The 12311-nt window shown below is 37.3% G+C and overlaps 1 protein-coding gene across 1 annotated transcript in view; it reads left to right on the top strand.

The window, feature by feature from the left end:
- The window catches only part of MUSK (muscle associated receptor tyrosine kinase), a 329242-nt gene that overhangs the window by 234612 nt on the left and 82319 nt on the right, over positions 1–12311 (top strand). The window contains exons 12-13 of the mRNA XM_053700005.1: positions 1035–1123; positions 10398–10557. Of these exons, the coding sequence (XP_053555980.1) occupies positions 1035–1123; positions 10398–10557 (249 nt within the window). The remainder of the gene's footprint in view (positions 1–1034; positions 1124–10397; positions 10558–12311) is intronic.

Raw genomic sequence — 12311 nt, 5'->3', positions numbered from 1 at the left:
TCTCATCCATTGTCACCTCAACTACTGCAATGCTGTCCTCTCTGGTCTCCCTAGCTGTTGCCCAGCTCCTTTACAATCCATAATGAATGCCTCTGCCAGGCTCATCTTCCTTACACATTGCACATTGCTCTTTATCTGCTGCACCTCTCTGTCAATCTCTTCACTGGCTTCATCTTGCCTACAGGATTAAACACAAAATTCTCACTCTGACATACAAGGCCCTCAACTGCACTGCTCCCCCCATATCTCAGACCTTGTCTCCCTCCCGTCCCCTTCACTCTGCTCACAACCTCCTACTCTCCTCCTCTCTTGTTACCTCCTCACATTCCCATTTACACAGGACTTCTCCAGACTGGCTCCTATCTTGTGAAACTCTCTGCCTCACTCCACAAGACTCTCCCCTAGTTTTAAAAGCTTCAAGCACTCCCTAAAGACTCTACTGTTCAGGGATGCATACAACCTCCATTACTATCCACCATGAACCCACTTAGCATTTAAGTCTAAGAGCCCAACTGTTTGCAGATCACCTGCATAAGAGCTGACTGCAACAGTGCAACTCTCGGCAGGGCCCTCTACCCATTTGATCCCTATAAATGTTACCTTGTATACCGCCTATGTTTATAGCGCTGCAGAATCTGTTGGCATTCTACAAATAATCAATAATAATAATAATTAATTATTTTTTAACTTATGTGCATTCATTTGGATATTTGATTTTCATTAAAATTAAACAAATATCCAGATTTTCATTATGAATTGGCATGAATAACTAATCAAATGCACATCCCTATTAGTAACTAAAGAATAGAAAACAAGAGTGATATAATGTTAGTTAATAATTTCATACATATTAGCTGATGCATTGGTTTCAGCACTATGTCTTCGTAAAAATCCATATCCAAGTTCTATAACATAATAACATTTCCAGACACTCTTATTGATACAAATATTACAACTAGCCATGTCAGGTACCTAATGTCTAATTAACCTAAGATTATGAAACATATCCAAATAATTTTGTTCTCTTTCTCTAGAGTCTTGCTATAAAAGCCGTGGAAGATATTACCAAGGACATATCAATACAACTGCCTCTGGTATTCCTTGCCAGAAGTGGAGCCAGCAGGTAAAATTAATTATTTTACAAAGCACAGAGATTTTTTTTTTTTTTTTAAATAAATTTTTTATTGAGGTTTTTGCGTAGAACATACATAAAACACAATACACCATTTTGCAAAAAGAACAAAATACAGAATATAAACAGAATTACCCGAAAAATTTCGGAAATCATACAATAGCTTGGTGAAAGGCTGATGAAACCTCGATTTTTCAATAATATATCACATGTGGCTGACCTGTTAGAAACAAAGATTCAGGCCCTATGGGCCTAAAATATGAAAAATAGTAGCTATCTGATGGTCAGGAGTCTAGCTCGTTAGGAGCTTCAAAGTATGTCATGCGTATCTGGCCTATAAGGAGCTTTGTTTTAGGCCCAATGGACCTAAAGTATAGGTGATAATAGATATCTGATGACCAGAAATCTAGTACTTTAATAGTTTCAAAAGGAGCATGAATACATGTATAATAAGTGGGGGAAGGGGGATATTCAGCGGGTAAGCACCGCTATGTTTATTAGGGAGATAGAAAGTGGAGGGCGGAGCCATAGGAATATAGGAGTATAGTAGGAGACTTGGAGGGGCCTATTAATCTTGGTGATGTAGCGAAGTAAATGGGCTAAGATATCAAGTTACCCAGCTATAAGTTATTAGTCATGTGAGATAAAGTGGCGTTATGATATACATATTTGTTAAGCGCATATAGCTGTAACTGCAGGGGGTGGGGGTATATAACCTCCTATATCTAGGTTTGACAAAGTATAATCACTAACCAAGTAGCTCAATCCATAAGCTCGGCACTTAAGCATAAGCTATTGGGCAGGCTCAGGGTCTATATATGAATTGGGTAATGTACACATCAAAACATGTAATAATACATTTTCTGTAGTAATCTATACTGGGGAGACTACTCTAAATGTAACTTTACTGATGTCTCCAAATGCATGTCTGGAAGGATAATTTAATCAAGAAATATATGCAATTATCTCCTTCCATGTGTTTCAGCTTACCCAGAAGCAGAAATGCCATAAGTATCAGAATTAACACCTTATGTATAATAAGGAACTAACATAAATTGAGAATCTTGATATGCCCTTGTTGGATCAGAGCTGCAAACAGATGTACCAAAAATGGATAAATTAACATTGAACAGATGAACATACAATGCTTAAATACATACTCAATAATCAAAAGTTGCTATAAAAACTTCTATAGAGCCTAGGTAAACTTATCTTCTATTGGTCAGCATAAGAGCCTGAGCAAAAATATTGGGGCTAGCATGTTTCCCACGTTGTCAGCATTATGCTTATGACTTATATATACCATTTAAGCAGTAAATTCTATATGTAAAGAGTTAATATAGACCATCAGATAGATGTGAGGTACCGGTCTCATTAGTTAGTAATACTCAGGAAAATTACAAAGATAGCAGAACAAACTGTAACTATTTTCTGAACAACAAATCCTACAGTAGATCTAACTTTTGTTGAAAGCATCCTGGCTAGAAGTGAGTTAATTTGCCTTAATAGAAACAAAGTGTATGGATTAAATAAGTAACAGGTATAACAAGTTAAGCCCAAATATTAAACTAGAACATGCTCATAAAGGCATCCTAAGCCTAGTATCCTGTAAGATAAGTCCAGACTATTGTGATACAGTCTAAGTGCAGGGTTGGCCTGTAACAAGAGGGTAAAAAAAAATAAAAAAAAATTGTTCAAACATATTACTATTATGTTAACACAAGTTCACAATCTATCCCAGGCTTATAAAAATCTAATGGGTCTGCATATCAACATCACAGTCTCCCCAAATACCATCAGTTAATACAAAAGCAAGCAATCAGTACAGCTATAAATGTTATCAAGTAAATGTAAGGCATAAGTCCCAGCAAGACATCTACCCCTCATCTTGCATAACATGCACTAGGAAGGGAATATTTAGGAGAATTAACTATATAAGATTACAAGTAGATTGCTGTATCTCCTTAGTTCATATACTAACAGGAAGGTGCTTGCTTATCTATATATTACTCAAAAGACGTGTTTAAAAGAATAGTTAAATGTCTAAATCATAGGAGACTACATGCAAACAGGCTAAACTGTAAAATCTTTAACAGGATATCTCAGACATTTATATATATTGACTCCGGTATTTAACACAGTGAGAAAAAGTATCTCTTAAGCTCAGATTGTCAGGGGTGATGAACCAGAGTACATTATAAGTCAAAATCTCATATAAAGCGCTAATCAGATATAAATTCTAAGGGATTTTCATTTAATAAAGTATGTCCCATGTCCTGCATCACTACATATGAACTTTAGGTCTGGGCGCAGATAAGGACCTGGTGTAACCTGCTGCAGTAAGAGAATCGATGAAGGAGTCCAAAGGTTGTATGTACCGGGTTTTCATCCCGTTCCCCCAAAAGATCAGGTAATCGTACACCTTCTCTTTCTCCTGATCTATCGGGTCCTTATACACAGAGAGTTTACCCGATTCCAGATCGAGCATCCGGACATCTCTCTCTGGTGCGGTAGACATGGCTCATAGGTGAATCAAAATGAGAGCGTAATGTGGATGGTAGCTTACATAGATCCCATAGTGTAGCTCTGTGACATCTTCTTGGAAGTTTGCGTGCTGCCCACTGAAGGTAGGATAAGGAGCCCGAATCTGCTATGTGGTTAATCTTGCGTGGCGTCGCTCTCCAAGGGATATGAGCACTAAGTTCTGCAGTCTCTATCTTTTCCGGGGCTATTGTGATATAACGGAGGCCCGGTTTTCTCCCTCTGACCAGCAGCTTTTCATTGCCTGAGTCGGAGCAAAATTCACTCTTTCTTGTCAGAGCTTGTGTCACTTGGGGAGGTATAGGGTCGTCTAGTATAGGCAAAGAGTGCGAAAAGGTTGCTGTTGTTGCTTCCTGCACATCACCGCCATCTTTCGCGCCATGTAGGTTGTCAAGCTTTACAAGGAGTTGTGCAAACAGTCGGCCTATTTCATTGAAATGATCTTCCAGTAGCTCGTAAGCATGATCTTCAAATTTGCATAGTGCTGCTACTGGATCCATTTGGCGGTTATTTTGAGGAAAATATTTCCCATATATTAGAACAAGCTGCATCTACACCTCCGGATGAGCTGAAGTAGGCCCTAGTGTGTGCCGCTACTGGGAAAGTTCCAACAAAAATCCACAGATTCAATTTTTCCACTCTAAGAAGCCAGCAAGTGTAGTTATCCTTACTCTCAGTACCCGTTCAGTACCTAGATTACTGCAAAATATAGTATTTGTCCATGTTTAGATATTTGTAGCAGAGGAGCTTCAGGCATACACGTCTGCTCACTTTGTTAGTTGGCTCCGCCCCCAAAGCACAGAGATTTTATCTTATAAAATAATATTATGCCACAAAATTGTGGCGTCCCATAAGCCTCAGTAATTCACATTTAACAGACCTTAGAAGGTAAAGTAAACATCCAATAATCGTCTGATCACAACACTGGGCTGTTTCCACATTACCAAATGTGTAAAGACTATTGGATATGGATAGCACTCTCATATACATACTACACAGCGCACCTTTCCTTTAAATGCTATGGATTTTTTAACTAACTACATAAAATGTAAGAGATAATATAGTCATTGTAATAAACTGCATAATAATACAATATTTAAATACCATTTAATGCAATCTAAATAGACTGCTGAAACATATTTGTACAAATAAGATTAATTTTAATATTCTAGAAAAATTCCGATTAACAACCTTTTTATAGTTTACAGAAAATTTGGTTTGAATCTTATTAGTGTTTTTCTGCAACTAAATATAAAAAGGAAATGCATTTAACAGGCTCATAAGAAATGGTGATTGTTGCTATTACTCATGACCAAAATAACTAGTGAATCTGCTTCTTATATTTCACATCACTAGGGTTGCCACCTCAGCCATGTTTTCCTGGGCACGTATGAGTTACACATGTTGCAGGGTGTTTAGGGGAAGAACATGAAAAGGGCTGTCCAGGATCATTATTTGTGTGCTGTCCAGGGGTGCAATTAATGTCCCCGCTGCACACCCTGCAGCATGTGTAACTCATAAGTGTCCAGGAAAACATGGCAGAGGTGATATCCCTACACATCACACTAGTACACTGGGTACGTTAACACACACAAAGAAAAGCAATAGATCTCTGCATTACTGAGGTGACACTAATGTGTAACACTTTTCACCCCATTTATGAAAATGGACGTTTCAGTCTGAAGTCAGTATAGTTACACCAATTTGTCTTACACATGGAACAATACTAATTGTGTTTTTTTGTTATTTATATGTATCCCTTCATTTAAATACATTGCATTGCTGATACTGACCCAACTCTTCAACAAAGGAATTATCCCATCAACACCAGAGAAGTCTAGATGAAAAGTCCAGTAGGGGAAAATCACATTTAAATATCAAACACAACACACAAGAAAGCCAACCCCCGAATCAGATGCACACACCTAGATTAAAGGGACATGAAACCCAACATTTTTATCAAGCGTACAATTTTAAACAACTTACCAATCTACTTCTATTGTCAAATTAGCTTCATTCTCTTAGTATCCTTTGTTAAACAAGCAGCAATGTACTACTGGGAGCTAACTGAACACATTGCATGAGCCAATGACAATGGTTATATATGTGTAGCCACCAATAAGCTAGGTATGCTTTTCAACGAAGTATACCAAGAGAAAGAAACAAATTAGATAATAGAAGTAAATTGGATAGTTACTTTAAATTGCATGGATATGAATTATGAAAGTTACATTTTGACTCCACTGTTCCTTTAAAAGTATAAAATAAAGACTTGCGGTATTTGGCCAAATGGTGGTAGGTCCAGATGCTATGTCAAGGCATCTTCATACCTCTTCATATCTCTTTATGTCTTAAATTTCATAGCAAAATTTGACTTGTTTGAATCCTTTGTGAGTGCTTACATTAGGACAAATTATCAATGTTATTTTTTATATACTCTATACAATCACCATAAATATGCTCAATATGATTTATAACTGGTTTGTAATTAAAAGAAAAGATTACATCAATTCGTTATTTTGATTTACGTAAAGTTGTGTTTCTAGGTGACATTTTGGTTTAATTCTTTTAAATTAAAGTAATATCTCTGATTCTCTTGGTATGCTCTGTTGAAAAACAGGTAGGTAGGCTCAGGAGCATGCATATGTCTGGAGCGCTATATCGAATCAGTTTTGCAAGAATGCTTTTAACAATGTTTTACTTTTTGCAAGAGCACTAGATGGCAGCACAGACTGCTGCCATACAATGCTCAAGACTCAGGCACCCTGTTAGATGCACGAAGAAAATGCCATCTCACAAGCACCAAAATGAAGGACAGGTACCCTTGACTGTGAATTTTGTCCACCTGCAGTTTGTTAAATGGGGGCCTTGGCGATATGATGGTAGGTCATGTTAATGTCCACCAACATTCCTATGGGAGTTACCATCATCATCCCATAAGTATTCTATACCTAGGGATGAGTTATACACAAACATATACTTCCTGTTACTTTTAAAATCAGTTAGGCAGCTTTAAAGGGACAGTCTGGTATAAATTAAACTTTCATTATTCAGATAGGACTTTTAATTTTAATCAACTTTCCAATTTACTTTTATCATCAAATTTGCTTTTTTCTCTTGGTGTTCTTAGTTTAAACTAAACATAGGTAGGCTCATATGCTAATTTCTAAGCCTTTGAGGGCTGCCTCTTTTCACATGCTTTTTAAATCTCTTTTCAACACAAAGAGACAGAAAGTACACGTGGGCCATATAGATAACACTGTGTTCAGGCACAGATCAACAAAACAATGCTAAATTTAAGACAATAGATAATAAACAGTCACAGTCATGTGATCAGGGGGCTGGAAGAAGGTTCCTAGATACAAGGTAATCACAGAGGTAAAAAGTGTATTAATATAACTGTGTTGGTTATGCAAAACTGGGGAATGGGTAATAAAGGGATTAATTATCTTTTAAAACAATAAAAATTCTATGGTAGACTGTCCCTTTAACTGTTTCATGGGGAAAAAAAACAGAAACATTCTTAACATAATTAGTATTGTGCATGATAGACTTTTCTTTAATGTCCCTTTAAAATGGATTACTTACAACATTTATTAGATTATATGTATATGAAACTAATATTACTGGTTTAGATATGAACCATGTTATAATATTAGTATAGGCAATACAAATATTAATTTAAATTAGCCAAGAAAATGCACAAAAACAATGTTGCCATATGTCATGTGTTCCAGACTAAAATATGCCAGATAACATATCACTATGAATGAGTGCTATAGTGAAACGAAAGTATGCCAAAGTGATATTAGCTAAATAAACTCGGCCACGCTGACATGAGGGAAACAAAGTAGGATACTTAAACTTTCCAGATAAAGTATTACAGTGAAGTGTATTTGGCATAATGTGCCAATGTGAAATTAGTCATTAAGAAATGATGTTGGCTACAGAGAGGATGTAAGATTAATAATATATTCATGTCCTCATTACTTTCTGCGATAGGTGGCTCCCAAATTTTTCTACAACTAGTTTTGCACATCTATGGAAATTATAGTTCTGAATTAGTGGTAGCATATTAATGTTATGGTCATGTTTATTTCACTCATTTTACAGTTAACAATGCTAAAATTCCTATTCACCAAAAGACATAAGATGTCTGTGCTAACAAGAGGTAAAGAACATCACTTGCAGCATTACCCATAATGCCATGAGTAAGCACACGTGTAACAATATTTACCTCCTGCACATATATCTATATGCCAAGCAAAGGAGAGGGTTGCAGGAGAGTAAGTAAAGTAGTAAAGTAAGTAGAAATCATGGGTTTCCCCAGGTACCAGGGATTCCATGCTGGGAAGTACCAAGGGGTTTCAAAATTAGCTGTCCCCAAAAATATGCTACTCTAAGCCTAACCATAATTATGTCCATACCCCCAGGATTAGTAGCTATATCTTCAAACTATATGTATCTAACTCTTTCCATTTTTAGTGCATCCAATGAAAGGTTGCATCAGCCAAATCAGACCAGATTACGAGTGGCGTGCTAACAGTTACGTGCAAGAGTGAAAAGGGCTTTATTGCATCTGTTTGTGCACGTCGGGTGTAGTGCTCCTATTAGAAGTTGAAAGTAAACGTGATCGATTGAATGCAAATTAAGTTAATGTTCGTCCGGATAGTGCATCCTCAGAGATCTTGTTTCACAAAACAAAAAAGTGTCACAAAACACATCAAAACTACATTTAAAATTACAGTTACACTTATAATAACACTATCTAATTAAAAAAAGTATTTAAAACAATAATGCACAGAAAAGTTATAAGGGCTCAAAGATATGAGATCTCAGGTGTTAGAAAAGAAAAAGTGCAGGCATAGGGCTTTAACATTGAGATACATACATATACAGTAGTAACAGTACATCTCTAAATATGTATGCAAAAGAGTGTTCACTGTTCCTTTAAGATGAAGTATTCAAAACATCTATGACATTCAGAGGCTTAGCGCAAATATAAACAATAAGCCCCATCTCTGGAAGCATATGGTAGGTCAACAGGACATAAACATGTCGTGGACCTGAGTCCCTGCATTCCCTTAAAACCGCCAGGAGTAGAGAGTAAAGTGTTCTGTGCACATATTAGGAGAGACGTCCACACACCACCAGAACAGCACTACGGGAGATTCAATAGCAGTTATTGTTAATGCGGTCACACAGACCTCGATAAATCACCGCTGCTGATCAGGGCTATGTCCTTGTCCAAGACAGATTTTAGGAGCGCTCCAGACAATCTGAAACTCACATCATCCTACTGTGCAGGAAAGGGAAATTACCATATAGGTATATATGTAGAAATATGTATTTATGAATAAATAAAACATATTCTGCTATGTGAAAGACATTAGAATGTGAAAAATTCATATTTTCTTGTCGGGTTAGCGCACTTGAGAAAATGCAATCGGGTTTGCACGCAAGTAGGGTGTTTTTTTCCAATATTTTTCTTCATATACTTCGATGGAGGAATACGTTTACACGCATCGGGTAAGCGAGCGAACAAAAACTTTTTACTTTCAACTTGTAATATGAGCACTACCCGACGCGTGTAAAAACTTTACTTCTAGCGGAGTTCGCACGCAAGCAGGAGCATTAAATATCATTCCACTTGTCATCTGTCCCTGAATACATATGTTTACAAAATATTTAATGCACATAGAATTTCTGATTGAGAAAATACAAATCTAGATTCAAGAAGGGGTTTTATTGAATCTAGGTTTGTATTAATATTAGAAAAAACGCTAAAACATTGGGGAATTTATAAATATTTGTACCTCCTCTTCAAGACATCCATAAGTTGCAAGCCTCTCTCCATTACAACCAAAGGATCAGCATCTATCTTGTAACTGCTCACCTCTTGGTGCATAGAACAAGTCATCACAAAAACTCCTTCAAAAAATTAAAAAGCAAACAAATGAAAATAACAATAGCAAAAAATATCATCTATAAAATGGTCCACGATAACATGAACAGGAAATATTTGAAGCAAGTATGTATTTTTTCTAGCTTGTAGCAAATATGTAATGCTTACAAATATACATATACAAATCACCCATGTGTGATTTGTATATGTATGTGTTTTAACCACTGTACTTGTATATTATTAAAATAAGGAATTTAAAATTTGTGGAAGTGAAAACATGATGAAAAAGAGTGCTGAATTCCCTTTCTTTTATTAAAAGGGGAATAAATATATCCCTCCTTTTCGTACTTTCTATAAATGTCTAAACAAAACTGACATGCTAAGTAGTGCAAAAATCACATGATAATACATTATAGAGTATAGTTTCTTCATTAAAGGAATATTAAACCCAAAAATGTTCTTTTTCTTTTTTGCTGTCTTTCCATTATATTCTGTGTTAAAGAGATACATAGATAGGCATCGAGAGCACTACATGGCAGGATATAGTGCTGCCATCTAGTGCTCTTGAAATGGGTTGGCTAATAAGAATACGTCTCTGCTTTTCAACAAAAAGATACAAAGAGAACAAAGAAAACATTATAATAGAAGTAAATTAGAAAGTTGTTTAAAATTGCATGCTCTATCTAAATCATGAAAGAAAAATGTTGGGTTTCATATCCCTTTAAAATTCAACTCTAAATAAATACATGTGTAAGGCTATTTAGAAACTAGTGTATCTAAAAGGATTGTTTTTTAATAATACTGTTCTTTTTGTACTAGTTACCTCATCTACATAGACGGTTACCTGAAGTTTTTCCAGAGCTGTTCAATTCTGAGAATTATTGTCGAAACCCAGGAGGGGAGAGTGAACGTCCTTGGTGCTATACCACTGACCCAACTGTGCGATGGGAATACTGCAATGTACCGCTATGTGGGACAAGTAATTATTTATTTTTATTTGCAGTCATAAGTACAAAATGTGATATCTTGAACTAGAACACTACGTACAGTAGCTCAAAAGTATCTGTCCACTAAAACATTCTCCTTTTCATCATTTCAAAACAACTATATTTTTTGACAAAATATACATTATTTCTGAAACAATAATACATCGTTTCAACTAATAAAATTTAAAAATCTATTTCTTGGGGGACTAGCTAACTGCCATGCTGTCCAGACGTATCTATCCAGAGCTCCAGGATCCAACTGGCTAAATAAAAACATTTAAGCCTGCCTTTTCCCAAAAACAGCCCCTTGCAGTGTGGGGGAAACTACCTGGGCACTCTACACAGCCTAGATTAGGCACTGTAAGAGTTGGAGTGCTATATCTGGGAGTGTCCTAGACATTTGGGCGTGTAGCCACCTTACCCATCTGTGGTGCAGGAATCCAATAAAACTGTAGCTCCGGAGGTTTGGGGATCCACTCTGGAGAGATAGAGCATAGTTGGCAGAGAAAAGAGAGCTCAGAGGTATGGTGAATTGGAGGCTGGATGGACGCCGTGATTTGGGGGACCTGTGGCCAAGCTGACTGATAGCAACGCTTACCCGGAACTGTTTGTACTCAGCGGAGCACTCTGAACCTGAGAGGTAGTTCGGGAGGGTGGTGACTGAGTGGCAGGAGAGATAGGCAGCCGTCCAGTCTTTTCCACAATGAGAGTAGCTGCGGGTACAGCCAAAGAGTAAATTGGCATGAATGGCAGCCATCTTGGTTTTGCGGCCCTCTAAGAAACGCTGAATCTGCTGGACACCAGACTGTGCCATCCTGTCAAGCCTTCTGCAAGTGAGCACTCTTGATCCTCCTCACCTGAATTCCGAAGTCTAACCCGCCTCACTTTCTGTGGCTGGAGCCACCTGTACAATTGCAGGCCTCAGAGGACTATTGTCTACCGATAATTGGGTGAGATCCACACCACATCCAAAACACAGTTCTAAGTGTGGTATCACATAATTTGCACCCCCTTACTAGCCCTCTTACATATTTCCAGGACTGGAATACACTAGGAGGGAAAGACTCATAAGTCCGTAATCGAAACCAACCCCACTTAGGAAATCTTAAATTAGTGCCCTGATTTGGGTGTCTACAAAGGCAGTACACCTGGATACTGGGCCTATAATTAAAATAAGGAAGAGTTAAGAATCTACAAATATTGACTCTGCACCCAGCCAGACTAGCCCCTTTTCTTTTTTGAGGTCCGTGGATACACCTCCCAGCTGGTGTACAGGGTCTTGGCTGGCAAGCTAATCATGGTTCTAGGCTTCACACCTCAATCACCATACTGTTCCAATTGCATACTAAGCCTACCCCCCTATACTTTTGGGACTATCTCACCAAATATTGGACTACCATGAATTGTGTAAAAGAAGTAGCAGTAACACTATATGAAAATTGCATGTTTGTTTGTGTGGTAGTTTGTGGTGGTTTGCCCCCTCTCTTCTGTCTTTCCCGTCTAGCTTGTCTAGACAGGTCACCTCCACATTCCTTCCCCCCCCCCCTCTTGTGAGGAAGTATCCCACGTCCCTAGAGGAGAGGGAACAGAACAGTTGCTTGTTTATATATTTTGGATCCTCTTAAGATATTCATTAAAGGTATTGGTTTGAAGCATATTGTCAATACATTTGCTGTTAAAGGTCAAGCCCATACTATTATAGTGGTATTCACATTGTATTTGTCAAACAGTTTAAGATTTTGTTACT

Source organism: Bombina bombina, chromosome 2 (assembly GCF_027579735.1).
Source record: "Bombina bombina isolate aBomBom1 chromosome 2, aBomBom1.pri, whole genome shotgun sequence".
In the NCBI taxonomy this organism is placed as follows: Eukaryota; Metazoa; Chordata; class Amphibia; order Anura; family Bombinatoridae; genus Bombina; species Bombina bombina.
Note: the sequence above shows the minus strand (reverse complement) of the source record. Positions and strands in the feature narration are given on the sequence as shown.